Raw genomic sequence first — 27,246 nt, 5'->3', positions numbered from 1 at the left:
AAAGGAGATTATGGCATGCAAGATGCCGGCCTGGACAATATTATTATGTGAGGTCGTTAAATACAGATTTGTGAAAAAAGGGAGTTGATAGAAAAAACCAAACAAACATGATGATATTTGTTTGTAGCAGCAAATGACTGAATCACTATCTTAACTTTAGCTGCTCACATCAATACTGCATGCATTATTTGCCTTCATGAAAAAGTGGTATACGTGGAGCAATCCAGACCACAGTAACCTTACAGCATAAAACTAGCAATCAGCTATGATGTGATAACTCCTTTACGCTCAGGAAACAATACACCATCCAAATGAACGGGCATATGTGTGATGCTACCCTTTTTTTTTTTTTGGATAAGAGCATTACCTAGACCTTGGGGCTGTTCACTAGGCCTCAGGTGTGGTCTTGTCTCAAGCCTACCCTGCATTCTGCATAGTTTTTTTTTAATCTTTTTACGTTATTATTGCTATTTGTAAATATAACAAAGACAAGCATATAGATAGAAAAAAATTGCACTTTGCATTAGCCTGATGTTCATGTTCATTATTGGATCTGTTCAATACGATGGAGTTTCTTGGAAAGAAAATAAGCGCCAGCTAGCGACGAAGTTTTAAAAAGGGATATTTCTTCTTGCTGTAAGCGGTGCATTTTTGCCACAAATTTTCTTTTAAGTATTGTACTCTTTGACTCCTTACACGCTACTCCCTCCGTTTTAAATTGTAGATTATTTTGATTTTTCAAGATACATAAATCTTGCTATGTATAGATCTATGTATTTAGATATAAATGTATCTAGTTGCGTAGTAAAATTTTGTATCTAAACGACTTACAATTTGCTCTTGCTGGTATTTGGGAAACTTTACATGATGGTGCTGCATAGCTTTTTCTTTATTTCTTTTCGCCTTTATTTCTCATTTTTCCGGTGCTGAAGATCGATCAAGAACAGCCGACAGTCGCTGTGCTGCACGTAAACTGGTGGAGTGTTGGTGGGATTGTCTCTTTCACTCGAGCTCAGCTCACGTGGACCGACCGCAGTACCTAGAACCAACACTATCCTTGTTTTGTTTTTACACGAGCATATCTGGTGGTTGTTTACACCGTTGCTCTAGTATACCATAGCATATTCTGATCCTTGATTTGTCTTGCATGGGACTAATGGTCATGTTACAAGCTGTGTACTGCTTGACTGCTTGTTAATTACAAAGCACACCAGTTGCTCATTTCACATTTACAAGATAGTCTTAGTACAGCCTGTATATTAAGCAACTGATTATTATCGGTACTCTAAAAAAACTGATTTTATCGGTGCTGTTGGGCACTTTAGTTGGTCGGTCTATTTTGGGAGGAAGAAAATATAGCTCACCTTCCATTCGTTGGTGCTCCTAGCATCTTTATTTCCTTCTTTTCTTTCATCAGTTTCAAATGGGAAATTCCATTCCTCAAGCAAAGCGAAGCGAAGCAAAGCCAAGCTGCCAAATCCAAAGCAAAAGAACACACTACTCCAGCGAAAAGCAAAAAAAAAGACCTCCTGCACCGCGTCCACGGCGCACCGCCCGAGGAACCACGCCCGGTGGGCCCAACGGGTCAGCGCAGTCGTGCGGGTCTACCGTGGACCGCCCCCACCCCGTGCGGCGCCCCACGTGAAAGTCGCTGACCATTAGTCCCATGGAAGACAAAACCACGTGAAAGTCGCTGGGGCGTGGGGCCGCGAGGATTCGTGGGCCCCACGACGCAGTGGCGTGCTCCGGTTCCGGTTCCCCAAACCCGAAGCGACGAGACGCGAAAAGCGACGGCGGCCGGTGGCAGAGCCAGCCGCGGGATAAACGCGAACTCGTCGCGAGAAAAATTCGGTGGAAAATCCCTCTCCACCCCCCGGTCGGACCGAACCGCCAGATTATCTCCCTCGTTGCTTTGCTTGCAGTTGCCGTCGCTGCTGCAGCGACCGGAGGAAGAAGGGCCAGGGGAGGAGGAGAAGAGTCGGTGGTTGATTGGTGGAGTGAAGAGGAGAGGTGGGTGGGGAGATGGAGCGGAAGGTGGTGGCGGTGTGCGCGGTGGTCGGGTTCCTCGGCGTCCTCTCGGCGGCGCTCGGCTTCGCGGCGGAGGCCACCCGCGTCAAGGTGCGCCTCGCTTTGCTCCCCTCCCTCTCCCTCTCCGTGACTCCGTCTGCCACGCCGGCGGCCGGTTCTTGGATGACGCGCTGCCCCTCTTGGCTCTTGCTGCTGCCCCTGTTCTTGAGTACTTAGATAGATGTGGCCTTGCTTTGCTTGGCCGTGTTAGATCTCGGTTCCTTTTCGCGGCAGGGGAAGATTGGGCTCGTTCTTGTGGCGGCCACCTGAGTTGGCTGCAGTAGGGGGTCTCTTCTAGCGTGCAGTGCTGGAAAAGAAAAAGATTATGCTTGTTTTTGGTGTACATCTTGGGGCTTTGGATCTTGCTAGGCTTGCGCATTGGAGGGAGGATGGTAGTGATCGTGTGTGTAGCTCGCCGGTGTGATGAAACCAGGACTCCAATACAGCTTTTCATTTGGGTGTATGATGAAAGGTGAAATCTTTGAGCGAATGGCCTCGTGATGGAAACGGTAGGCTGTGATCGTGTCAGGTTCTGTGCTTGATTGGTTTGATCTTAGTTGAAACTCATCACCCGATAATCTGGATTTTTCGTGGGAATTTTGCCTTTTTTATTAGAAATGTTCATCTTTGCGAACACATATCCTTAGGCTTTGTTGCCTAATAGAACAACGGTTTAAAGTTTTCTTATTACACATTTAGTGATGAGGTATCACTAGCTTCAGGTGTAATTGCTGTGTGTCACTACTACTTACAAATCCTAAGCTGTATCACAGATTTTGTTATTTGAGTAGGGTCACCTGCTATTCTTCTACGTTAAAATGCATTCATTGTCTTCAAGCTAGCTTACCATATCAGAATCGGCAAATTTATCAGTATTTGACTATTTCACATTATTTGGTGTAAAGAGAGGTTCTAGAAATGGCAGTCATTCTAGTGTTAATGAATTGTGCATATATTTATGCTCATGTCCAAATGTAATGTTCATCATGTGACCCATGCAGGTTTCAGATGTTCAAACAACTACTCCTGGTGAATGCATATACCCAAGAAGCCCAGCCTTAGCGCTGGGGTTAATATCTGCCGTCTGTCTTATGCTTGCGCAGTCTACTATAAATACGGTTGCTGGTTGCATCTGTTGTAAGAGGCATCCTGTTCCATCAGACACTAACTGGAGTGTAGCTCTGATCTCATTTATCATATCATGGTAAACTTCTGCCCTAGATGTTTATGATCTGTTTTTTCTTGATCCTACAACGTGCAAATTTACATAGCTTTTGGTGAATCGGCTTAGCAATAATAAAATCCTGAATATTACTAAGCTATGTTGAATGTCAAGCATTCTGCCTTAGAAGGTTATTAGTACCTGTTTTATTCTTGTTCCGCATTGTATAAGTAGCATAGCCTTTCAGTAATTCAGTTTAATAATTTCAGAACTCTGAATGTTGCTGGTTATGTTGAACGCCAAACACTCAGGCTTAGCCTTGATATGATGGTTTTACATACATTGCATTCTAGTTACTTCTTTCAAGTTTAATTGTTCTGTTCATGGTAATGGCCAATGCTCAGGATTATTTTATACATCTCAAATTCTTGACTGTATTTGAATCATTTCATTATTCTTGATGTTGCATCAGGGAAACACTTCGAAAGAAACAGTGTAGCATTGATGCTTTAATCTGCAACCTTTACTAAATACATGATCTGGCCTAGTAGTTAGCACATTGTTAACTAGCTGGTGTTTATTGTAATCCTTGGAAGCATATGAGTAGTCCACATGCTGGATCTATATAATAGCTTTTGCATAGATCCCAAGTACAAGTTACATGGCAGTGCAATTCTGCCTTATCCAAGGAACATCTGGTTAACTTGTTGGTTTTTGTAATAGGCGATATATGTGCTAATATGTTCATCTGTATAGGTTTTTGTTGGTTATCTCGCTGGTTATCTTCAGAAGTGCAAAGAAATGATTCTTAAATATGATATTCTACCAACGTGCAAACTTCTTGTTCTAATCATTAGCACCTGATAACATCATGGACCTGTTTACTTTCTGCAGGTGCACTTTCATAATCGCATTCCTTCTCCTGCTGACTGGAGCTGCACTGAATGATCAGAGAGGTGCAGAGAACATGTACTTTGGGAGCTTCTGCTACGTGGTGAAGCCAGGGGTCTTCTCCGGGGGAGCAGTGCTATCTCTTGCCAGCGTGGCACTTGCGATAGTTTACTATGTCGCTCTGACATCATCAAAAAGTCCTCCGCCGACATTAGCAACCCCTCAGAACCAAGGCATCGCAATGGGCCAACCTGTGATCCCGCAGCAGAGCAGCGAGCCCGTGTTTGTCCATGAGGACACTTACAATCGGCAACAGTTCCCGTGACATTGATCTTCGTTTGTTCTGATGGTCACTCTGATTGGTGACCTTATGGTTTTATGCTGGGTCTGTATAGGGTTGCAGGTTAGAACAATAGCAGTCAGAATTGTTGTTAGCTAGATTAAGGGTTTTCTTGCCCTTGCTTATCGAGCACTGTTCCGCGGCATGCCTGTTTCATCGCTACGGATGTTTGATTTTGAATGAACTGGGTAAATGTTGAACGAGCTTGTTTGCAAATGTGGGAGGTTCTACATGACCAGTTGGACCATGGCTATGAAGTAAGGGATCAATGATCTCTCTTTGTACACTGAATGGAATCGCATAGCCTTCAGAAACAAGGAGGATCTGTCGATGCCAGCTCCTCCCTGAACTGAGCAATGGCATCACGGACAATGTCGCCGGGGTGCTCCGTCGCGTCTACCTCGGTGATCCCCTCGGCGGCGTTGATCTGGAGCAGGTCGACCTGGCTTTGCAGCAGGCTCGCCGGCATGAAGTGCTTCCCTTCGCTTGACCTCCTCTGCATCCTCTCGGTGATCACCTCTACCGACGCCTTCAGGCACACGAACTTCACCCTGCAGTCGGCGTAGTCCCCCGGCTTGTAGCTCCGGTCGGCCGCCCGGAGGACCTCCCTGTACTTGAGCTGCAGCGCCGAGCAGCTGACGGCCACGTCCTCACCGCGGTCCAGTCGGTCGCTGATGGCGTCCCGAAGGGACTCCAGCCATGGCGTGCGGTCGGCATCGGAGAGGGGGATGCCCTTGCTCATCTTTGCTGTTTCCATGGACAGGCAGGAGTAGAGAAAGTTCAGAATTGGCTTTCAGTTCAGGAGATATTCAGAGATGACAAAGAAATTGGCGGAAGATACAGTTTTGGAAAAGATAATGCATAACGATTGGCGATGTACCTTTGTTTGCCTGGGAATGGTAGTCATCTGCTTCGATGAAGCTGCAGCCCAGGGCTTCAGCGAGCAATGCAGCGACGGTCCTGCGAATTCCCAGAAAAAATAAAGTTTCACTCACCATAAGGACTATCATTAGCAGAATATCATCAAATCAACCGTTCCAAGACAAGAATCTGGAAGGCAAGAAAATTCAGGCCAAGACAAACGAACGGCAGTTGTTTTCTCATGTTCCTAAGAAACGAAAAAGAAATGTTGGCATCAACATCACAACCATGAGGCATATCCTGCATCTTATGTCATAATCTACTGATAATGTCTCTGTCTCTACGGTCTCTTTTCTCATTTGATGCTTTGCGCTTATCATGGTATCCGGGGACAGCATAGTCCATGTAAAGAAACTGAAGAAGTAACCGGAGAAGATGAATGATCTTACGATTTGCCGCAGCCACTGACTCCCATGATCACGATTGCTAATCCTGCAACCAAAATTTCCCCCAAAAGTAATCAGTTAGCAACCATCCAATCTCAAACCACTTGTGCTAGCAGCACTGAACTACTCGACGCATCCCAATTCTTGGATGTTCACTAGCAGGTATGCTCAGTTCAGAATTCGGATCGCAACCCATCTGCGGATAAACAGCCGCTACCTACAGGCACTCGTCAGCAGTTGAGAACTGAATCTCTTGCGAGACGCTAATTTACTAGCAAGCAGGAGCGTCGAGGAAGATTTGGGAGCGTGCAACTGGCGGCTCAATCGCAGATGCGGTCTTGCCTCAACGAAGAAATCGAGGAGACAGGAAGCACGTACAGGAGAACGATCCTACTGACCTGGATGCGCGAGGCGGGGGTCGGAGCCCGCCATGGCGCTCCGCCGCCTCCTTGATTCTTCCTCCACGGATTCTCCAGTCAAGGACAAGGAGATGGCGAGTTGATGCCGACGACGGCGACAGCTAACAGCCGCGCTTCTTGTTCGGTTCCGTTTTGTCCTTCTCCAGACCTGGGATGCCCAAGTTGCTGACTTCAGCTTCATCCCAAAAGTCCAAGAACGCCGGCGGATCGTCGAGAGGACTGCCCATCTAGAGGAGGAGGGTTCATTTATAAAAATTTCCAGGATGCCAGGGGGTTTTCTAAAACATATTGGATCGCGACTTTAATCGCGATCCAAACATTCCCCGCCGGCGACCGTGGGACGCCGGCGTGGCCGCGCCTGTCACCGGCGACCGCCGCTACAGCCGACCGAAGTACATTTCGCGCCGCTATCTGTCAGCAGGGTGCGCGCCCAGCCGCGCGGCGGAGGAGTGCGCCGCTATCTGTCAGCTGGGGAGGACGGCGGACATCCCTCAAGGCGGCGGCGGACGGCGTCGACGTGCTCTCCGTCGTCTTCGAGGGCCGCGACGCCAGGCGCACTTCAACCAAGTACGGCCTCTCCGGCGGCACCCCGAGCCTCCGTCGGCAGCTTCTTCCAATTCGCACTCCTCTGCTTCAGGTCAGGTCATGGTGGGGGTGTGTCAGTGCAGTGAGAGGCGAATCCAGGCGATGATGCCCATTGCCAGAGTGCCGTTCCATGCCTTGTGAATCCAGGCGTGAGCATACCAGGTATGCTCAGTTCAGAATTCAGATCGTAGCAATTCAGAGCTTACTCTTGCGAGATGCTACTTGCTAGCACTGCACTTGGAAGCATGAGCCTCCTAGGCCATATTTGGATACGCTTCTCCTAACCATGCATTGATTATAATCTAAGCAAAAATTTCCCGCTTCTCGCTTTTCACTTCTTGTAGTTCAAATCTCTGAAGCGGCTTACCACATAAGCGAGAATCGGTGGAAATAAACAAAATATTTAGTAGGATTTTCACTAATTTCCACCGATAAGTTCAAATCTCTGAAGCGGCTTACCACATAAGCGAGAATCGGTGGAAATAAACAAAATATTTAGTAGGATTTTCACTAATTTCCACCGATAAGCCGTTTATAAGCGGAAACAGATAGGCCCTACACGGAACTGAGAACCAGGTAGCTCACTTCACAGACAACTGACCATCCATGTGGTGGTAACTCAGCTTAACACATAGGCTTATCCGCGAGCAAACGTCTCCATAGCATACTCGCTTTACTGAATGAGGGAAGCAAAGGCAGCCTGACGATTGTATAAACATACAACGGTACCTAGAAATATATTATCGCTAATGAGAGCATGTTTACACTGGAATAGTGATGGTACAAAGTTTCGACGCACATTGTCGTGCCGTCAAGTTCATCTGATTCATCAGTCTTCGAGTCGGTCCAAGTGAGGGACTAGAGACAGCTATGGCTACTTCCTAAACAATCCTGAGCTCTGAAGCGCCTTGCAGTAATCCGCGATGACGGGGGATTTCTTCACCATGTCCCAGATCTTCGCTGAGCTTCTCAACCAGTCGCGCTCTGAGAGATTCTTCGAGAATGACCTTGCTGGCCACGACAGGATCTGCAACCACACAAGTATTCATTCGCGTCAGACTCACTTGACCGGGTACAGAAGAAATGTGCCAAACAGGTTAAGCTTACATAGTACAGTGGGCATTTCTTGCTGAAATGAGTTCAAAAAGATGAATCTTGATGTAACCTTAGCTTCTCGAACTAACTTATCAGGTCCAGTTAAAAGCAGCAAACCAAGTAATGCTCCCCATGATTTACTAGAATATGGGTGCAAAGGATGATTGGATGAAATGGGACTGGGACAAGAGTAACATAATAAATACGCTGTGCTGCGCCTTAACAGAATCTTTATTTTTTCCCATGTAACTGACATATTTTCTGTTCATAAGCTATGTTGGAAAAATTGTACAATTTGCAAGCCTAGAATATTCCCTTTCCATCATGCAAACTTCTAAGTGCAGCAACCATACCTGATCACGGAGCATCCCTAGCATGCATGAGTGTGTTCCATACTCAAACTTTGTTGAGTTGTCGTGTCCTCTCAGGGGAAGAAGAAATATGTCCTGCCGGCTGGAGGACAAGTCTACAAATTTTGTACTTGAAGAAACTGATGAATCAGAAACTTGACCTGTCGCACTGGAGCTACCAATTCTGAAAGAGGACGAGTTGAAGTGCTTCTCGAGAGCTTTTCTTAGAAGCGTGAGTTTTGAAGGAGAAAAATCTTGTTCCCGCAATCTGTTCCATCAGAAAGCCACAACAATTAAGGTTCTTTAAGTATTTAGATTAAATAAACAAGAACAAAGCTGATTTAGGTGTGGAAGTGCTGTGTTCTTATAACGCAACAAAATTAATCTTTTCTGAAAAGAAACAATAAATGCTTTTAACAAGACAAAAAATGGCATAGATCTCTTTGTTCATCAAAATAGAAATGAACCTATAAGTTTCCCTTAATTAACAAAAAGAGGATCATAGCAGCGAGAAATGCAGAGTTGCTGACCTAGCATGCACAAAACAGAGATCAGAAATGTAGTCTTCACTGCCCGATTGGTCATCATTTTTGTTTTCCTTGTCTTGGGAAGCTGCTGAGGTCAACAAGGATGGATCAGGTATGTTATGCTTCAGTAAATCAACCTGCAAAAATGTATTGGAGCATTCATTCAGCCTTCTGCATTACTGCCAACTCCCAAAAGCCAAGATATTGTAAACTAGTTAGGATATGGCAGAAAACTGTGATGGGAGAAGCAGGTATATGGTATAGAAGCATCAAAACACTAGAAATACATGCCCAGTTTTCTTGGAAGTTTGGTGAAAACTCAGATCCTCAACCAAGAAGCTATAGATGTAATTTTCTCTATTCTTCCAGATGGGCTGATAGAAGAACAATAGAAGGTAAGAATTATAGCAGATAACTTACTGTAAGCATGAGGTCCCACATAGACAAATCATTCATCCCTTCTGACACGACCAGTAATATATTGCAAACAGATGCCAAGAAAACACCAAGCTACAGCAATTCCTTGCAGAACAATAGAAAACACTGATCAATTATTAGGTATTGCCCAAAGTACTAGCAGTAGCACAACCAAGTTTAACAATTGAAGTATCGTCTTTACCTGGATTCCCATTAGCTCATGAGCCAGGTCTGCTGATAAGGGGTCGCCGTTAAGGACAGGAATTGTGGACGAACCATCTGGCCTCATCATATCAATTAGAACAGAGGGACTGTACACTGGCTGCAGGGAAAAAGGGATTTCATTTGACAAATTGGCAAGCAAGATATTCAGAACATGTTTGTATTGCAGAAACAGAATAAACATAATTTAAGCTCACCTGAGCGTCAAGGAGTATAACTCGCTCATTAGAAAGTCTGAGGTCAATACCAGTAGTACAGTGTTTCCCCATCAATTTGACTTCCTCAGTTTGTGTAGGGAAAGGAGGAAGCATACCTAAACACAATGCTCAACAATATGAGTTTTGACTGATCTAAGTGTTAGTACAGAACAAACAGTGAAGCAAAAAAGAAAAAAGAAAAGGATTGTTCGGCAGCATTATGGACACAAAAGAGGTTTATAGTGCTTATACTGTGGAAGATAGAAGACTGTGGGCAGCTAAATTTTATATGGTGGAAACTGAAACAGTGTTCATGTCATTAACTGCAAAGAGGATGTAGACAATAATGCTTATAAGTGCATACCACTATGACAATCAATGCAAATCGGAATGTTTGCTCAATATATGAAAAGAACATAAGAGAAGTGAAGTAGTACCGTACCAGGCGAGCTTGCATCATATCCATAAAGCTCGTTCATGATGGTTGACTTGCCTACACCAGGTGGACCAATTACCCCAATGACCATGAAGTCATTGTTCTCTGTCAAATACTGCAGAACACAGCCAGGGCACATCAGTAAGCTTTCAGGAACGAACTAAGAAAATACTTTCACTAATTTCGACACTATCCAAGCCTCATATCCTGTTTAAAGTTTAAATGGTAGAACGGCCATGCTTATGCAAATAATCACAGTAACAACTGCATATAGGTAGGATATGGTTAGTGCAGAACATAGAAAGACACAGCAGGATTCCCACTTGAATGCAGAATCACATTGTACAAGAATGTACAGAACCACGAACCACTTGCAAAAATCAAACAACCCACTGCACATAGGAGCCTTACTTGAACATGATCACCAACCAAGAACAGAAACAACTACAAGAATCTGCCCTAAAAGGTAAAGCTAGACTGAACAATGCGACATAACAGCGTGAACGCTAAACCCAGACACTTAACAGCCCTAAAACTAGCTGCAGCCCACAAGAACAATAATCGTTTTCCGTTGATCAGCACATCCTAAGTGCCTAACATAGCCTCCTCTTGTATGTACGGAAACCAGTAAAGGTGAAGCCCTCTGCACTGGCTGTGCGGACAACTGACAGCAAAGGGGGGCGGGAGCTGCGCGCACCGGGAGGATCTTGTCGGTGTGGACCTCCCACGCGTCGGAGACGAGGCTGAGCGATCCCGGCTGCGGCGCCTGGCGCGCGCGGGCCCCGGCGCCGCCCCCCTCGTCGTCGGCGCCGGAGGACGAGGCGTGCGGCAGCGGCGGCTTGGCGAGGAGGATCTTGGGCGGTGGCGGGGGAGGCGGGTGGTGATGGTGGTTGGAGGAGGAGAAGGAACCCCGGTCGCCGGCGCCGGCGAGCGGCGGCGGTCCGGCGGCCATCGCGTCTCGGCCGTGGGCGTGGGGAGTTGCGCGCTCCATCCAGTAGCCTCCGCACCAGCACGGGGGTCCGGGGCTCTCTTTTTTTCAGCCCAACTGAATGAAGGCAGACTGCAGGAGTCTCAGGGAAAAAGCCTATATGGGCCGTAATTTCTGTAGGCCCATTTAATCGGGCCACTTACGCATACGTTTGGGCCGAGATCGCCTGCTCGCTTTTCAGCCCGGTTGTTTCATTTCCTCTCCTTGCAGTTGTGTCTTGTCCTGTGTATCCCTCCACGTGTACGTTGGTGGTCCGACGAGACGACGGCGCACTGTCTCTGTCTCCCTCTCCCCCACCCTCATCTCTCGCTCTCTCCAGAACCCTCCGCTCCGCATCGGCAGCAGCAAGAGAGAGATTGGAACAGATACAGAGAGCAGCAAGAACGCGAGCTGAAGAGGAGTGGCAACCAAGAACAAGAACCCCTCGATCAGGAGCGGGAAAGCCACGACCCAGAGGTATAAAATTAGAGGAATCCAAATCCACCCCTTTCCTAACCCCTTCCCTGCCTGAATTTTTACTGTTACTGGCCTCCGGCATCTCTTTCGGTTCTCTTCTCAACTTCTCCCCACCCCAAAGATCTGAAGATGCGACAGCTAGTCTTGTGTATAATAATCGGGATTTGTGCCTTTCCGCGGGTAGGATTTTCTTTCTTTCTTTCTTTCCTGGGGGCAAGCGTACGAAGCTGCAGTTTGAATCGCCACTTGTGTTATATATAGTATAATCACCTGCAGCAAGTGGCAGGGATTACGAGGCTTCACCGTCCAAACCTGTTTGCATTGTGCTGCTATCTAGCGTAATTTAACTTCGCCCGGGTATCGGAGCTCTGGGCATCGATGTGTGAGCAGCAAACAGTAGCAAGTGCCAAGGGGGGATGTGGATGTGGCAGATCTGATGCATCAGCAAAGAGTATACCAGCATGGCTGTACCATTGCAGTCTCCATGGAGGAGCTGTTGTCCCTCCTGTGTTTTGGTCTATCCACTGTTACTAATGCACAGAAAGGTCATAATTTTTGGGCTAGTAACTTGCATTTATTTACCCTGACTCTGAATCTGTAGTGCCTGCAAGAGGCATTACTGTTGGGTTTGTTAAGGGTCTTTGTAACATCCCTGCTGGCCTGGAATTGGTTGGGTTCAGTTTTAGTTTTTCCTTACAATACAGTTTTGATGTTGAGTAAGAAGATTGTTATGAATGCAGAATTGGATAAACCGCTTATTTGCTGAATACTATATATGTAATGTGGCCCTTGATTAGTTTCAGTTGGGGCCCTTAGAGAATATCCTATATCAGACTAAATGATACAATCCTATGTAATGTGTTCCGATTTCTCAAGGGTAACCTATTTTTTGGAAGGTCTCAAGGGTAACTTGGATGCCTACATGGGGATAAACATAATTTATCCCTCTTCACCTCTCATTTTCATGTTGTAGACTTGTACTCCCATAGATCAGTTAGGCCAGGCTTCCTGTGATTCCATTTTCAGCTGAATGGCATACTTGTAGTTTTCTGAATGCAGCCCTTGTTTTCTTTTTGGGATGAAATAGGAGGAGTTGCCCCCTACTGGTTGTATATATTGGATAAAATTAAAGCGGAGTATTTACAAAGCGGAGAAGCAAAGAGGAGGGTGGGAAAGAGAATACAACAGGTTATCTAGCCATTGTCCTATCCTGGGCGGATACAAAGCACTTGATTTTTCTACCCTCTGAAAATTAATAACCCAACTAAATGTTTCCTTGTAAGCCATGCCTCTTGCATGACACTTGCCTTTTGTTTCCTTTCTTCCATTGTGTATGGTATGCCCATGCTTCCTGCATGCACGTCTACTGTGTAACACGCTCCTTCCCTGCATCACTGACTTCTTGCATGCTAAATTCTGTAGTTTCAGCAATGTCTGGCAAGTACATCATCGCCGCCCTTGCTGCCTCCGCCGCCATCGCATATGCTTCCGATGTCCTAGTGGCACAGAAGAAGGTTTTTGGAGGTAAGAATGGTGTGCCCGATCTCGAGTAGTTACTACTGCAAAACATCTCTGCTCTTTTTACAATTTGTATTGAATGGTGATCAGGCACAACACCGAGGACGGTGTCGGACAAGGAGTGGTGGGAGGCGACGGACAAGCAGTTCCAGGCCTGGCCTCGCACCGCAGGGCCGCCGGTGGTCATGAACCCCATCAGCCGCCAGAACTTCATCGTCAAGGATATCAAGCCTTGATCAGGTTGGAGGCAAAGTCTTTCGTGCCATTTGCCTGAACAATTGCCCGTTGGCAATACTTGTTTCACTCACCCTGTTGGATTTGAAGTTCTGAACCTGAACTTTCAATTGCAGGTTCAGGTGGTGATGGTCGTGGTCTGATGGCCCAAACTGGACACGATGATGTACTGATGGTTGTAGCTACAGGCTGCCTGTGCTGTGTTCCCGGATTCGTAGTACTTGGTCTGAATAAATCACAGTGCTACCTTTCGTCTAGTGCAGTCTTGTCTCTTCAGAGGCATATTTCCTTTAGACATTTGTCATCCTGGATGATTGTTCTTATGCTGTGTAGCCAGTAGCCTGAACTTTGTGCCTGTGCTCTGTCTGTGGTTGTCGAGTGATCTGTCGCGCTGGGTGACTGGAATATGTGCCTTGTCTCCGATGCAAGAAAAAAGAAGAAGATCTGGTGCAGCTGTTTCAACCCCAGCTTCCAGATGCCGTTCTCCATCTGAAGCTACTGCAAGTTTCAGTAGCCAACCTCTTCGCAAGAGGAAAAAAAAAATCTTGCCGTTCTCCAGGCGCTTCTCCAGTGTCCCTCACGCATATCTGCGTGTCTGTTAGCGATGCACGCAGCTGCTTTGCTTAACTCCTTTGGTCAAGGTGCGGTGATCCGCAACGGGATGGTTGACACAGCTGTAAATTTTTATACTATCAGGTAGAAACAGCTAGCGTAGATCCTCCCATCTTGGAAGATCTCGCGTTTTGACTGAACTCTCCGCCAGTAGTAGTCTCCACAGCGTTCTGCCAAGGAGCGAGGTTCAGACTTGGCTTACGAGCTGTTCAGACAAAGAATTGTTCGGGATCTTTCATTCGACCCTTGAGCTTATCATCACGAAATATCAGCATGATCAGATTTCAGAAGGAAAGAAAATGAGAGACAAGTTTGTTCAAGATTTTCTTTAGAAAATGGATAGTAGAAATCGAGCTGCAGCACTGAGACTCCGTTTGATACAAGAAACTATGATCGAGGAATTTTTTCTCTCTCTCTTTTTTTAAGAATAATGAGCAAGTAAATTTTCTCGAGGTGTCAAGACTCTGCGGATTTGCTGACGTGATTTGCGAAAAGGGCGGTGGCCGGTGCCACGCACTCGCAGCGAGTGGCGTCGTCGTCGCCGGCCGGCCTCGCCTCGGCTCTCCCTGCTTTTCTTCCACCGACCAGCGCCAGGCCCTATAAAATACCACGCCCGGCCCCTCATGGCATCGTGTCGCCACGCCATTACTCACCAGCAACCACCTCCGCTGATTCCCGCACACGTCGTCGCATTCCCCGATCTGGGAGTAGTAAACTTTACTCCAGCAGGGGAAAGGACCGTACGGATAAGTTCTTACTCTCATCCTTGGATAGATCCGTTCCTTCGCTGATCCGCCTCTGCTCAGAGCCTCAGGCTAGCTGTTTCTTCACCGTTCCATCATGTCCATGGCCACGAGAGCGCTCGCCGCCGTCGTCACCGGCCGCCGGGCGGCCGAGCAGAGTGGGCTCGCCGCCGTTCTCTCGTCGTGCAGGTAACATATAACAAGCAGACCATCTGAGCTCGTTTCGGAGTTGACGATGGGTGCATTTCGATCAGCAAGCTCTTCCCTTTCCTCGGATCTTGCGTCCTCGCAAGCTTTACGATCCTGATGCGCATCACTATTCATGTCTGCGTTGGTCTTTTGCAGGAGCGGAGGAACTCGGGGTCTGTCGCACAGCAGCGCCCAACAGCGCCGGGAGGACCAGAGCGCCGGCGACCGTCACGACGCGGCGGCGGCGGCGGCGGTCACCGCGGCGCAGGTGGAGGCGTCGCTGAACCGCAAGAACGTGGAGGTGGTGCAGGGGGACCGGTCCGCGACGCTGCTCCCCGACGAGGCGGCCGACGCGCTGGGCGGCGTGGGCGCCGAGGAGGCCGCCGACGCCTGGGTGCCCGACCAGGAGACGGGGGTCTTTGTCCCCGCCGAGGAGGCCGCCGGCAACGGCCACGGCGGCCCGCACGAGCAGCCTGCTGGGCCGTCGGTGCTGGACCAGGCGGTGTTCGTGCGCGAGGACATGGAGGACGTCGAGAGGCCCCCCGTCGACATGGCCAGCGCCCACGGCGGCGCCAAGTGAACAACCCCACCATGCGCGCCGCCGGCGACGACCGTGTAGGCTCTCACCCCGGACGATAGCTGTAGGCCTGTAGCAAATAAGCTTTCTGATGATGGAATAAACCGTGTCTCCTCTTTCTAGAACGTTCCAGAAGTTATCAGTTCAGAGCTCCAAGAGTTCGCATCTCAAGTTCTTTGGCAATGGCAACTTCAGTAACCTGCACACATTCCAGTGTAGTCTGTGTCACCTGTGAAGGCACTGTATCTGTACCCGGTACCCCTGTTCTCTGTTGACTTGTTGACACATGGATGAGCATTCTCGATACGTATAGATTGGGCCATGCCTGTCAGCTGGTGCGACCTCAAGAAAATGAAGCATACCGTATAAAGAAAAAAAATGGAAACAAAGCAACAACAACTCAATGGGGGAAAAAGGGTTCACAGGTACATCGAGAGTACAAACACCAGCATTTTGCAATGTATCCATAAACATGGTCTTTATCGAAGCCAAAGAAGCACCAACCAATACAAGTCTTTATCGAAGCACCAACTTACCTGAGCAGCGATTGATCCAACAAATGGCAATAGCAGATGATTTTATATTGGCATCATTTTCTTTTCCTTTAACTGTTGCATTATTGACTGGTTGGATGAATGGATGGTCAGTTGGCAGTGTGAGGGATGGTGGTGGTGGTGGTGCTGATGGAGATGTTGATGACGGGAAGTGGCAGTAAAGGAGGTTGCCGCTAGCTGCTAGCAGCACGGAGCTTGCTCTGCCAGCGTCTGGGTGGTGAAAATAGGATGATAGTTGTGAGACAGAAAGATTACATGAAACTAGCAATGGAAAGAATCTGTTACCAAGTGTTCAAATAGCTAGGCATTCTATTTTTTTGACAATTATTTGTACTTCTGTTTAAAACAAAGTGAATGCTTATATATATTTTTTTAAAAAATTATATAATGAAAATTAATGTTTATGGAAAGGATTTGTTTCGCCCGTAGCAACGCACGGGCATGATCCTAGTATGAAAATAAAATAATTAGGAGAAAGACTATAAAAGATAGAGGCTCATTCCCAAGGCAAAGGAAAAATTATGACAAACACAATCAACATGGTAATTAATCAATGCCGATGCACATGCGAAGTGAAGATAGATCTACACCGTAGATTTCACGATGGAGTTGACTAGCTCCGTAGGGTAGTGTTGAAATCAGCTATAGCGGCAATTTGGGTATATAATGTGAAGGGAACCAACGGTATTACGTCAAAGTTATGCACCATCTATAAGAGCATGCAAGGTATATGTTTTTATTAAAACAAACCCCGCACCCCTCATGTTTGACAAATTTATGCCTGACAAGGAGAAAAATGCGTCTCGATGAGTTACCCGGATCCATGGATGAAGAGTGGATGTCCGATCAAGAGACGAGGGTGTTCATACCCCTATTTCGCTACATATATTTAGACAACATTTCAACGTATATGAACAGAAATTTGCCAACAAATTTCCTACGCAACCTCTCTTTCCACGCACAGTGGCACTTTGCATTATTGTTCCCATCAACACACACATAAAAAAATTTGATTTTTCAAATCAAATTGATCAAAGGTAATGCCGCGTCCTGGCAGATCATTTGGTGATGGACTGATGGTAGTATGGAGCTCCAAGTCCAACATGGTTGTTGCTATTTTTGATATGCTATTGTTGTCATATCGATTTCCAGGACTCTTATGAAATCTTTGACCAACGGGTTTCCTCTATATCTGACGACGAGCCTACACAATTTGAACGGTCTAGATCACAAGTATGCAAAATAGAGATAAAAAAATAAACAAGTCAAAATGCAACGGCGAGGCTAAAATACAATGGTGAATTATCCGTTAAGAACGCACCCACCTTGTAACTGCAACTGAGAGACCATAACAACTGCAACAAGAAAATGAACCAATTGCATGTAGACGGAACTTATTGCAAGGGCATTGAACAAATCTTAAAATTGTTGTAAGGATATTATATTGGTGAAACTGATCAATATAATATCATAAGGATAGTGAATAGTCATAACTTTGGCAATTGTTTACACAATAATTTTTTCGAACCTTCCATATGTTCTATGTTTGATAGTTTCACTACTCTTAGGGTATATTTGCAAATTCATATGATCCATGTGGTAGTCTAAATATTCAATGTAAACCATGGAGTAGAATACATCATTCTACTCTTAGGTTCTAAACAACATTATTTCTATGCATACAGAGAGAAGCGCACTTTAGCCAATACTACTTTATTTACGCAAAAATGATATTATTCACATAATTGCAGCTTTATTCACATATATGTATATACATATGGAATTTTTAATGTTAGCAAAGTACAAAAGTAGTAGTAAGATCAATTACCTTGTTGAGCCTATAAAACCAAACTCTTTAATTGCAGCACCAGAGTAGTCGTTATCAATCACTATTTCAACCCTGTAAACATAAGAAGTGTACACATACCAAACTTAGTTGCACCATTTGACACAACCGACTCAGAAAAAATCAGTAAAACTTATCGAATAATTGGAACCTGCAGTTGGGAAAACATCTAGGTCAGGCACTGTTCCTTGGGTGTTTCAATTTTTTTTCCAAATGAAAATGTGTGAAGCCAGAAGAAATATGTATTGTTCGCTTATCTTTTCCAATAGTGAATGGAATTTTTCTTGAACAACAGACGGAGGAAGAAGATGAGAAAGCTTATTCTGCATATTTATTACCTTTGTATTTTTTTCGTTGAAAAAGTTAGGTGCAAGGAAAATTGAAGAACAAAACATCAGACGTGCCTATGGATACAAACAACAACAAAAAAGAGAGTTTTACCTGTTATTAGTGGAGTTCCACAAGGAAATAGCGCAGGAACCATGTATGGAGGTACCTAAAACTATTACTGGAAGTGTTGGGTGGCACGACATCGCGGTAATTCCCAGGTCTTGGAAAAAAAGAATTTTGTGAGCTATTTTCTCTGCCTGCAAATCCCATTTCTGATTCAACAGAAGAAAAAGGAACAGCGTTAGTTGCACAGATCACTAACAAAATATGCGAACAAGAATTAGATGTACTGTGTGTGTTCTTCAGCGGAGGGTGCCATACGTATGCGATAGCCCCTCCTTCAACCGGATTCTTCGATATAATCATATACTGCTGATCACTGTCGTCGGCGCAAAGATAATCGAAAAAGTTATCTAGCGCCAACTTTTTTTCCTTTAGCATGGCGGTAGGTGGCTGGGTGGAATCGTTAACTTCCCAGACCTTCAAATAAATTTCGAGTAGTGAGGACCAAAATTAATCCGATGTATGATCCAATTACCAAACAAATCATGAAGTAGGTAGTGCATTCAACAGAAAACACAAACCTTCATTACGCCATACTTGTCAATGCTAACAAAGGTTTTGTAGTTGTCCTTTGGGTTAAACTTGGCATGGATCCACCTGGAGGTGATGGGTACCTTTTGTTTCCAAATGACCTTACCATCATCCATGTTCTCTAGCCAGATCGCACCATCTGCATCCGTCGATAGCACGAGTGGTTTTTCTGGGTGGATTGCCAGCGACGTGATAGCAGCACCCGTGTCATGTCGGAATGTTTTCATTTCTTTCTCTTTATCATACAAGATCACACGGATGACACCAGAACTATCTCCGGTCACGATCCATTCTTCTCCCTCTCTTGGCATAAATTTGACCAGTTCAATATAATTACGTAGGTCATAACCTTTGCCTTTGCCTTGCTTACCGGGTGCAAAGCTTTCCTCTTCCTCCTGAGATTACTGAACACATTAGCCTGATGCATGCACATGCACGTGTATATATGATGAGATATAAGCAGGTCAAGATGGGAGCACAATATGAGTTACCTGCGTGTCGTAGTTCCAAATGGAAATGGTCTCTCCGAGACTGATCAAAATCCTGTTTTAAGGGGGGAAAAACAAATTGCATGGATCACACCAGTGCCTGCACAGTTTGACCTAAAAGGCTACTCCCGGCCCGCCGCCCCTTAGATAGATATAATCTAATATTGTGGGTAATTTATTGTAAAGCTACAAGACACACAATAATGGTAATGTTTATAAATAAGAATATAATGGAACCACTTTTCTGCCATATAGCAACTCACAAATTATATCAACCTAATGTTGGTCATCAAAGTTTAATATTGAATTATGTCAACGCACTAATAACTAATTGCAGTATGTGCTTACCATGGTTTGTCCGGATGCACATCTATGGAATGAATTTGACCATATTGTCGTCTTGATGATGGGCGTACTAATGATGATGGGCGGATGACAGCAGTCATCAGTACTGTCTCATGCAACCTTTTTCCACCAGCAAATGAGGCGCCTTCAGCTGATTTGCAGATCATTTCCAGTAGATAGTCAGCGAATAACCCTTCATTATCAATGATCCCCTTGCTGTTCAGGCCATCCAAAATGCTCATCGCTATTGTCCGTATCTTGACTACGCCCGTGTCCACAGGTGGACCTTTTAACCTCAAAACGACAACCCGAGTATTCAGTGGACCCACAATGCCTCCGCATTTCTTACCGCAAGAGATGGCCTGAGGAGTTTCAATCCAAAAGCCAACATAACCATCGGATCTGTTGGTTAGGTTCAGTAAGCATGTCCTTTCCTCATCATCAGCATCCTTCAAGTGATCATCAGCATCCTTCAAGTGAAAGCAGAGCACGCGAGGCTAGATGTCAAGTGCTGCTAGTGCCTCACTCTCGGTTGGGGTTGGTCCAACAAGGCAAAGCTGCGATAACACGTGTAATAATAACACACCTTATCCCAAAAAGTTTTTTAAAAAACTATGCACAGCAAATTGAAAAATGAAAAGGAAGATACCAGGGGGTATTGCATAACAATAGATTCAAATGATGTTTCTGTCATCGTGACTACTTTGATTACACACACATACCTTCTCTAGTGCTGCCCAGTTTGATTGTTCCATTTCAGCAAGCCTACGGGTGATTTGGGATGCCGTAGGCCTTTGCTCAGGGGTCCTCCTCTCTTCGGAAACTGAGGCGCCAGTAGTCTGCGACAAACATAAAAAATGAAAAATGGATGCTAGACATCATCAAAACAAAGCACCCTAGGCAATTTTTGCCAGACATATTAATGCGATAAAAAGAAGTGATAAGGCAACTATTCTCTCTTACCTCATCCCGTGGATCCATGTCCATGCATTCCATGGCTATCTCAGCACATAACTTTACTTGTTGTCTAACTAGTATACGGTGCTCCTCTGCTAGTGTCTTAAACGCACCCTCCCAAATTTGAAGTACCTACGAATACAACCACAATGAGTTTTAGAAAGGGAACGGCATTCTTAATATATACTAGGAAATCAACACACATAATGTTTGTATAAACCACATGCAGCGATCCTGATGAACAAACAAATAAAACAATGTAGAGGAGAATGTTTTTTTTTTTGCTGTACATCATGACTTAATATCTATCATTATTTTGCCTTTTTTTAGGGGTTAATAAGAAGTCAAATAATCTAAGACTTGTTTCCATAACATATTGTCAGTTGTGCTTAATACATTTTCTGATTTTTTAGGATGTTATACTGTAACTAGGAACAGTACGTCATACTGATGGTTATTACCTCGTCAACTTTGTAGCGTCCCCCTTGTTTATTCCGAAGAAAATCTTTTGTTTTATCACGTCCCACGAGAAGATCCATGATTATAACGCCAAGACTATATCTGTCAGCCTCTCTTGAGATCATTAATCTCCTATCTCTGTTATTGGCGCCAAATGTATACACCTCTGGTGCCATGTATCCGCTGCAAAATAATTCATGTAGTTCCATTGGAATCTGCAAGATTTGTCTACGGAGAATATGCAGCATATATATGTCAATTGTCGAGTAATTCACAAAAGAAGATTTGCAAGAAGTAAATTTTGTTATGCGTACATGATTGATCCTACCTTTGATATACCTGTCAAGGCTGCCATTAGGCAGGTACTCGGAGCAGAGGAGCAATTGGCGATTTGCGTCTTCCCAGGACCAGCCTGGTCCGGGCACGGGCACCCGTTCTTTTTCTGCCACACAACAGTACCCTAAGAGCCTTACAATATTTGTGTGCTTGGCCTTTATCATACAACTAAGCTCATTATCTTGAAACTTAAAGTCTTCCCTTTTAATCTTCTCTAGCCTCTTCACTGCAACCGTTCCATTCCCAAGCCTTCCCTGCAGATGACATCGTTGGTTGTTACTTATTTCGTAGTAGAGGCAGGTCAAGAAGGGGTTATACATTCCAGTCGTAGGGTACACTACACACCTTGTATACCGTTGCAAATCCTCCACGGCCAATCTTTGCATCCTCGGAGAAATTCCCTGTGATGTCCTCGAGAAGTGAGAGAGGAACAAAGCTTGGCTCCACGCTTTCATCATGTAACGCCTTCTCCAGGGCAAGGCGGCTGTCTTCTTGGTTGCTAGCCATCTTCTAATACAAGAACCTTGCTGCCTAGGACGATGCTCGAGTGATACCTGATAAATCTCCTTTACCAATAAATACAACACTAAACTCAGAGAAGTGGAAACAGATATAGAAGAATAAAATTCTCTCAATCAACAAGCATAAATTCCAGTTACAATTGTGGATACAGAATCCACATGTAGAATCAAGAGAGGTCGTCTAATCTCCATTAATTAGCACTAATCAAGTATTCAGCAGCTACCACAACTTACCAGGACCGGGAGGCCTAAAGCAAGTGTTGAGGGAGAGCAGGGAGTAGCAATGACCGGCGGTGCGCGACCAAGTAATCAAATTAAAGGTGTGAAGAGGTGTGGGTGGAAATAATTAAGAACCGGAAGCACTGCACTTTACCCGTCATCAAAAGATGGTAATCAAGGACATCAAAATATTCTAACCTTGGTGAGGCAACCAAGGCAAGCTTGCTTGTTTCCATGCTTTCAGACCAAAGGTTCATTTCAGAATACCTAAAGGTTAACAGTGAGAGGCTCCAGAAAATGTACGATTTGTTCGTCAGTGCTTTGAAACAAGTGGGGGTTGAATGCTTCAAGAGCAGTGGAGGGTTCTACTGCTGGGCAGACATGAGCAAGTAAATCCGGTCTTACAGCGAGAAAGGAGAACGCAAGCTCTGGGACAGGCTGTTGGAGGAGGCAAAGGTCAATGTCACTCCAGGTTCATCTTGCCATTGCATTGAGCCTGGATGGTTCAGGTGTTGCTTCACAGCATTGAGTGAGGAGGGCATTCCTGTCTTGGTGGAAAGGCTCAGGAGGGTCAAGTCAAACAGTTAAAAGACTAGGTTCCTTTTTTTCCTTTTTTTTTTCTGAAATTCAGTGTCTTCTTGCTACGGGAACAGACAATTGCTAGGAGCCCCTCATCTGGCGGAGGGATGAATGGATTCTTTTTTTGAAATAAAAAAAAGAATGGGATGAATGGGATTCCGGAAACATGTTTCTATTGGCCAACTGTCTGCTGTTTCTGATGAGCAATGATGCTGCAGCACTCTGGATGGTTACACCCTGTGGCTCTCGGTTGCTTCCCTTATAGCGCTGTAGGTTGACCAAAATGCCTCAGGCAACTCAATATGCCATTTCGAGCTTAGTAATTGGGGCAGAAATCAAAGAAAAGGTCTTGTTGAGATGAAGAAATGAGACATCAACAAAATAAAATGAAAGAATATTCTCATAACATCGTCCTCGAAATTTGATGTATGTGTTGACAGAGGTTCTAACTCTAGCTATCGGCTACGGTCTCTAAACTTCCACCAAAATTCAATTCAGGGCAAACGAATTGGCGAATGCTCCTTCGGCTGAGAAAGTAAATGAATCACACGAAGAGCACACTGCAAAGTGCTAATTTACAACACAAATACACAATCATGTGAAAACAAGATTCACCCTGTACCCAAATCAACATCAAATATGACGAATCAGCAATCATCACAAACCAATCACTCCAGCAGAAGTGCTAGCAGTGCGCTTCATACAGGTAAATCATGTGCAGGGGCACCGTTGTTACCTCGCGCACTGTTAGTCATAGAGGGGCGCTCCAGAATGCCGGCGTGTGTGAGCAGTGCCCAGAGATGGGTCATGAACTCCCCGCCGGCGGCAAGCATCTCAGTGTGGATCTCGACATTGTTTGATGGCGCGAGGAAGAGGATGAACTCGGCCCAGAAGTCAGCCAACACCTTCCACCTCTGCTCCTCCGGAACCACTCCCCTGAGCTCCCTCCCGAGCCTGCCCCCCCGCTCCAGGATTGTGCAGCTGCTGTTGCTCGGCAAGACCGCCATCACCAGCTTCTCACACCGGCTGCTTATACTGTCACAACCGGTGATGCTTTCCCGAGCTTCCACGACCACGGCGTCGAAGATGCGCTGGGTGTCATAGCTATGTCCGGGCAGCATGTCCGGAACAAAAGCCACAGGTAGGCACAGTAGTCCGACAGCGTCTTGGCGACACGGTGGTCGCCGGTTGGAGGAATCGGGTGACCATCCATGGCGATGGTCGTCCCAATGTGCCATACAAGAATCTTATGTATATGTGTGGACAGGGTGCAGGCCCATGAGAACTGGCTTCCCAGCTGATTTTTGGCTAGAGCCAATTGCCCATCTTGTAACTGCCCATTGCTCTCTTTGAACCCAGAAAGGACGCGCTCGATGAGTTCATCTGTCAACTTGATCTTTTTCCCAGCCTTCTGTCCTTCTCTTGTTGTGTCGACCAAACCCAGTGACAGAAGCGATAGCACATTTCTTGGGTGGTAGTCGAAGTTGAGTAACAGGGAGTGTTGCCCAAGCGCTCTCTGCCATAATTTTTTTGCTTCCCGTTTTACCCAAGAAGTATTAGTCAAACCTGACGACCACCACGTGGGTCGTTCGTAGGAATGGAGCTCCTCCACTATGTCCCACCTCCAGCCTTGGTTGGCAGCTGCTACAAGAAACGACGCTAACACAATGATAAGCAGCACAATGGTTACCCAGCGAGTAACATCGAATCCATGAACTCTCTGTTCCAAACTACTGCGATGGTAGTGCCCCCAGTTAAATGCTCCTGAGATACTATTGCAAGCAATAACGGTTATTATGACAAAACATGCTGTCATGCCCTTAGACCCAGAATAATTTGTGTCGAATCTTGTATAGAGAAAATCATATAGGAATGACAACTCCATCTCTATAACTCCAAAAGCACGTACATAGTTACCTTGTTCAGAGATGAGCCCATGAAGCACGAAATCTAATGTCTTGGCGAGGCTAGCTTCAGCAATCTGGTATCCGCACAACCTCCGCTTCAACAATTTAAATAGTGAGAAGGAGAGCGCAACATCCTTCAGTGTTTCCATAGCTTCGTGGTTGAAAGCGCTCTGACTCTCGATCCATCGCCACACGGAATCAATGGTGGTGCATTTCGTCCTTGTGGCCTGTGTATATTCAGGTGCGGTGGGAAGCAGGGAAGCTACTTCTTCTTCACCGTGGAAAATGTACTTGTACCCTTCCATGGTTTCAGGGTTAGGGTTGAAGCCCCGAGGTATTTGCTCATGCTCAATCATCATGTAATCAGCGACTACTTTAGACAGCTTCAGCATACCTCCTTTTTTGCTCACATTGCTTAAACTATGATACTTTGTGTACGTCAAAATGAGGCTCAACATCCAGAATATCCAGATGTTTGCAGTGTAGCTTCTGTTGTGACCTTTGCAATTCACAATCAGCCATAGCACAAGGATGATCTGTATCAAGTGCTGCACGAGCATCCTCTTCCTCTGCTCAATGTCATGTATGCTGTAAACTGAGAGGGAATCGGCACTCACTTGGATGAAGAGGAGGATGGTGCCCCACAGGACGAAAGTCTGGTCATGGAAGGGACCATCCTGCAGCAATCCGATGGTGTAGGGAACCAGCACGGTGAAGAGCGTGTACACCGCCCACACAAAGAAGCGGAAGAACCCCTGGCTATACCGCCGCCGGCGTGAGCCAAAAAGCTCGACGAGGATCCAGATCAAGGCGCTGAAGAGGACGAGGACTTCCACGCGCACCAGCCGGCCTTGAGTGCTGCCCCAGCTCTGGGTAAAGGCTGTGGTGGAATTCTTGATCCCCATGGCTTCTCCAGTGACTGCGGGTACTCCAAACTTGTCCATGCTAGTTGGAGGCAGAAGAAGAGATAATTAGACCAAATTAACATGAATGGTGATGAAAAAGTGAGGGAGGATGTCATGAATCAGAACCGGACCTGAGGGCTTTGGCGAATGGTCCGCTGCTGTAGAAATGGCTGAGTTTGTATTGCGATGAGATGCAGTAGAACAAGTGCAATTCAATGATCAACCAGAACAGATCACCCAGAGATGGAATATTGATGGAACGTACACGGCAAAATCATCCTACAACATTCAAACGCTCGGTACTTGCAGCACCTTCCAATGGTCATGGATATGGAGAGCACACACGGAAGAAAAGCATAATTCTTTGCTTGGCTTGTGGTGCAATCTAAAATTCTCAAAGCTGATATGCATATGCCCATTTTTTACTCTAAATCTGATCCGACAACATTTTATAGACAGATACTTACGCAGACGGATTTAATCTGATCTCTGTACTCACCGGTGCATGATGGCAAAGGCCCTGAATGCTGAATAGCAGGCAGCAGGCAAGCATCATCTGGTGAAGCGCTACTTAGCCACTAACAGCTTCATCCCCTTACTCTCTCGATGATCACGGCCATATTTGTTGGGCATCGCACGTGCCAGCCTCTGCCTTATATCATGCCGATATTGAAAAAGAAACCTTGCCGAACATGCGGTCAGCATTTTGTCGAGCATGTTGCGAGCATCAGCTACGCTGCCGGGGGAAAGTTCATGATGACGGCGCCAGTCTCGAGTAAAGGCCAGTGCGGAGGACCGCGACGTCCTGCTTGCTCGCCATCCCGCTTCGTTTCCTCCGCTCCGCTGCTGCGCCGCCTTACGCAGCCCTGTGGCGAGCTGTGCAGCGCAAGGCTCTGTTGTCTGGGTGCCACGGCGTCGTGCGCGCACGCCGGAGGCGGCATGCCGGGACGCGTAGGGGAGGCGGCTACGGCTGCCAGGGCCGCGGGGTGTGAAATCTGTTGCCGACGAGGCGCGCTTGGGGCGGGCGGCCGGTGTGGGGAGCGGAGCGGTGGCCGCCGCCCAAGGTCGACAGGAAACGGTAGGGCTCGGGCGGCGTGCGCGCTTCATTTCCAGATAGCTCTTTTTTTCAATTAGATTAGACAAAAATGATTTGCAGAGAGCTCTTGATTTTTTATATTTTTTATATTTTTTTATTTTGCAGAAGTGAATAATCGAATCAAAAATTTGTAAAAATAGACGTATGCCGCCGAACAAAATAGCGATGGGGTCTTGCCACCGGGTGAAACGGCGGTAAGACCCTTACCGCCTCCCAAACCGGCAGCCCGCCCACGGATTCCACTAGCGTCGGTTTCAAGGAACCATCGCCGTTTCATTCGGCGGTAAGGGTTCCCCGCCAGTTAAAATGGCGGAAGGGATCCCTTACCGCCAGACAAGCTGGCGAGGCTGCCCCTTATAAAAGAGGCGCGCAGGGTGCCCCCACCGCCTCCCCCTGCTCCATACCAGAGCGAGCCAAACCGAGCGAGCAAGCCAGAGGGAGTGCGCCAGAGAGGGAGGGAGGGAGAGGAGAAGGAAGGAGGGCAAGCAGCGAGGCATGGTCGTGGTCGGGGTGACCGGCCTTGTTTCAAGGTGATGACACATTTAGTGCGTAAGACTTCTTTTATCTTTTGTACACCGGTACAGGCTATCATGTGTACAATTGTAAAGCGCACGATGTGTGATCATCTGCAGACTACTCTATCTAGATCGGGAGTTTCATGATTTTAAATGATTTCGTGCAATCACACTACCTCTCTCAAAAATGTCATAAAAATTTA

The 27,246-nt window shown here is 46.2% G+C and overlaps 7 protein-coding genes across 8 annotated transcripts; 3 read left to right on the top strand and 4 right to left on the bottom strand.

Moving 5' to 3' along the window:
• Nucleotides 1-1,788: 1,788 nt before the first annotated feature.
• On the top strand, nucleotides 1,789-4,676 carry LOC117851875 (protein DESIGUAL 2). The gene is made up of 3 exons (XM_034733784.2): nucleotides 1,789-2,118; nucleotides 3,069-3,271; nucleotides 4,124-4,676. The coding sequence occupies exons 1-3, from the start codon at nucleotides 2,023-2,025 to the stop codon at nucleotides 4,443-4,445; spliced, it is 621 nt and encodes a 206-aa protein (XP_034589675.1). The 5' UTR covers nucleotides 1,789-2,022; the 3' UTR covers nucleotides 4,446-4,676.
• LOC117851873 (gluconokinase) lies at nucleotides 4,629-7,076 on the bottom strand. The gene is made up of 4 exons (XM_034733783.2): nucleotides 6,166-7,076; nucleotides 5,771-5,813; nucleotides 5,341-5,420; nucleotides 4,629-5,207 (listed from the first exon to the last, which is right to left on the bottom strand). The coding sequence occupies exons 1-4, from the start codon at nucleotides 6,365-6,367 to the stop codon at nucleotides 4,768-4,770; spliced, it is 765 nt and encodes a 254-aa protein (XP_034589674.1). The 5' UTR covers nucleotides 6,368-7,076; the 3' UTR covers nucleotides 4,629-4,767.
• Nucleotides 7,077-7,478: 402 nt separating this feature from the next.
• On the bottom strand, nucleotides 7,479-11,055 carry LOC117851872 (uncharacterized). The gene is made up of 8 exons (XM_034733782.2): nucleotides 10,713-11,055; nucleotides 10,022-10,130; nucleotides 9,580-9,695; nucleotides 9,363-9,482; nucleotides 9,164-9,253; nucleotides 8,747-8,880; nucleotides 8,220-8,484; nucleotides 7,479-7,798 (listed from the first exon to the last, which is right to left on the bottom strand). Exons 1-8 carry the CDS (start codon nucleotides 11,004-11,006, stop codon nucleotides 7,646-7,648), a joined length of 1,281 nt encoding a protein of 426 aa, XP_034589673.1. The 5' UTR covers nucleotides 11,007-11,055; the 3' UTR covers nucleotides 7,479-7,645.
• A 205-nt stretch (nucleotides 11,056-11,260) lies between these two features.
• Nucleotides 11,261-13,566, top strand: LOC117851877 (uncharacterized). Of its 2 annotated transcripts, XM_072292982.1 has the most exons (5): nucleotides 11,261-11,459; nucleotides 12,547-12,647; nucleotides 12,882-12,983; nucleotides 13,068-13,217; nucleotides 13,328-13,566. In XM_072292982.1, the coding sequence occupies exons 3-4, from the start codon at nucleotides 12,890-12,892 to the stop codon at nucleotides 13,211-13,213; spliced, it is 240 nt and encodes a 79-aa protein (XP_072149083.1). In that variant the 5' UTR covers nucleotides 11,261-11,459; nucleotides 12,547-12,647; nucleotides 12,882-12,889; the 3' UTR covers nucleotides 13,214-13,217; nucleotides 13,328-13,566. The 2 variants fall into 2 exon arrangements, with proteins under 2 accessions (XP_072149083.1, XP_034589677.1); XM_034733786.2 differs by lacking the exon at nucleotides 12,547-12,647 and having other exon boundaries at nucleotides 11,270-11,459.
• A 155-nt stretch (nucleotides 13,567-13,721) lies between these two features.
• Nucleotides 13,722-15,590, top strand: LOC117851876 (uncharacterized). The gene is made up of 2 exons (XM_034733785.2): nucleotides 13,722-14,755; nucleotides 14,912-15,590. The coding sequence occupies exons 1-2, from the start codon at nucleotides 14,664-14,666 to the stop codon at nucleotides 15,333-15,335; spliced, it is 516 nt and encodes a 171-aa protein (XP_034589676.1). The 5' UTR covers nucleotides 13,722-14,663; the 3' UTR covers nucleotides 15,336-15,590.
• A 1,217-nt stretch (nucleotides 15,591-16,807) lies between these two features.
• Nucleotides 16,808-22,321, bottom strand: LOC117851656 (uncharacterized). Its single transcript, XM_072292981.1, has 12 exons — nucleotides 22,057-22,321; nucleotides 21,647-21,867; nucleotides 20,968-21,555; nucleotides 20,513-20,638; nucleotides 20,272-20,388; nucleotides 19,553-20,106; nucleotides 19,208-19,259; nucleotides 18,707-19,111; nucleotides 18,444-18,602; nucleotides 18,174-18,334; nucleotides 17,715-17,786; nucleotides 16,808-17,090 (listed from the first exon to the last, which is right to left on the bottom strand). The coding sequence occupies exons 6-12, from the start codon at nucleotides 19,789-19,791 to the stop codon at nucleotides 17,000-17,002; spliced, it is 1,179 nt and encodes a 392-aa protein (XP_072149082.1). The 5' UTR covers nucleotides 19,792-20,106; nucleotides 20,272-20,388; nucleotides 20,513-20,638; nucleotides 20,968-21,555; nucleotides 21,647-21,867; nucleotides 22,057-22,321; the 3' UTR covers nucleotides 16,808-16,999.
• An 8-nt stretch (nucleotides 22,322-22,329) lies between these two features.
• LOC140220045 (uncharacterized) lies at nucleotides 22,330-26,519 on the bottom strand. Its single transcript, XM_034733523.2, has 2 exons — nucleotides 25,564-26,519; nucleotides 22,330-25,472 (listed from the first exon to the last, which is right to left on the bottom strand). Exon 2 carries the CDS (start codon nucleotides 25,469-25,471, stop codon nucleotides 23,651-23,653), a length of 1,821 nt encoding a protein of 606 aa, XP_034589414.1. The 5' UTR covers nucleotide 25,472; nucleotides 25,564-26,519; the 3' UTR covers nucleotides 22,330-23,650.
• Nucleotides 26,520-27,246: the final 727 nt, after the last annotated feature.

The sequence above is a fragment of the Setaria viridis genome, chromosome 4 (genome assembly GCF_005286985.2).
Source record: "Setaria viridis chromosome 4, Setaria_viridis_v4.0, whole genome shotgun sequence".
In the NCBI taxonomy this organism is placed as follows: Eukaryota; Viridiplantae; Streptophyta; class Magnoliopsida; order Poales; family Poaceae; genus Setaria; species Setaria viridis.
Note: the sequence above shows the minus strand (reverse complement) of the source record. Positions and strands in the feature narration are given on the sequence as shown.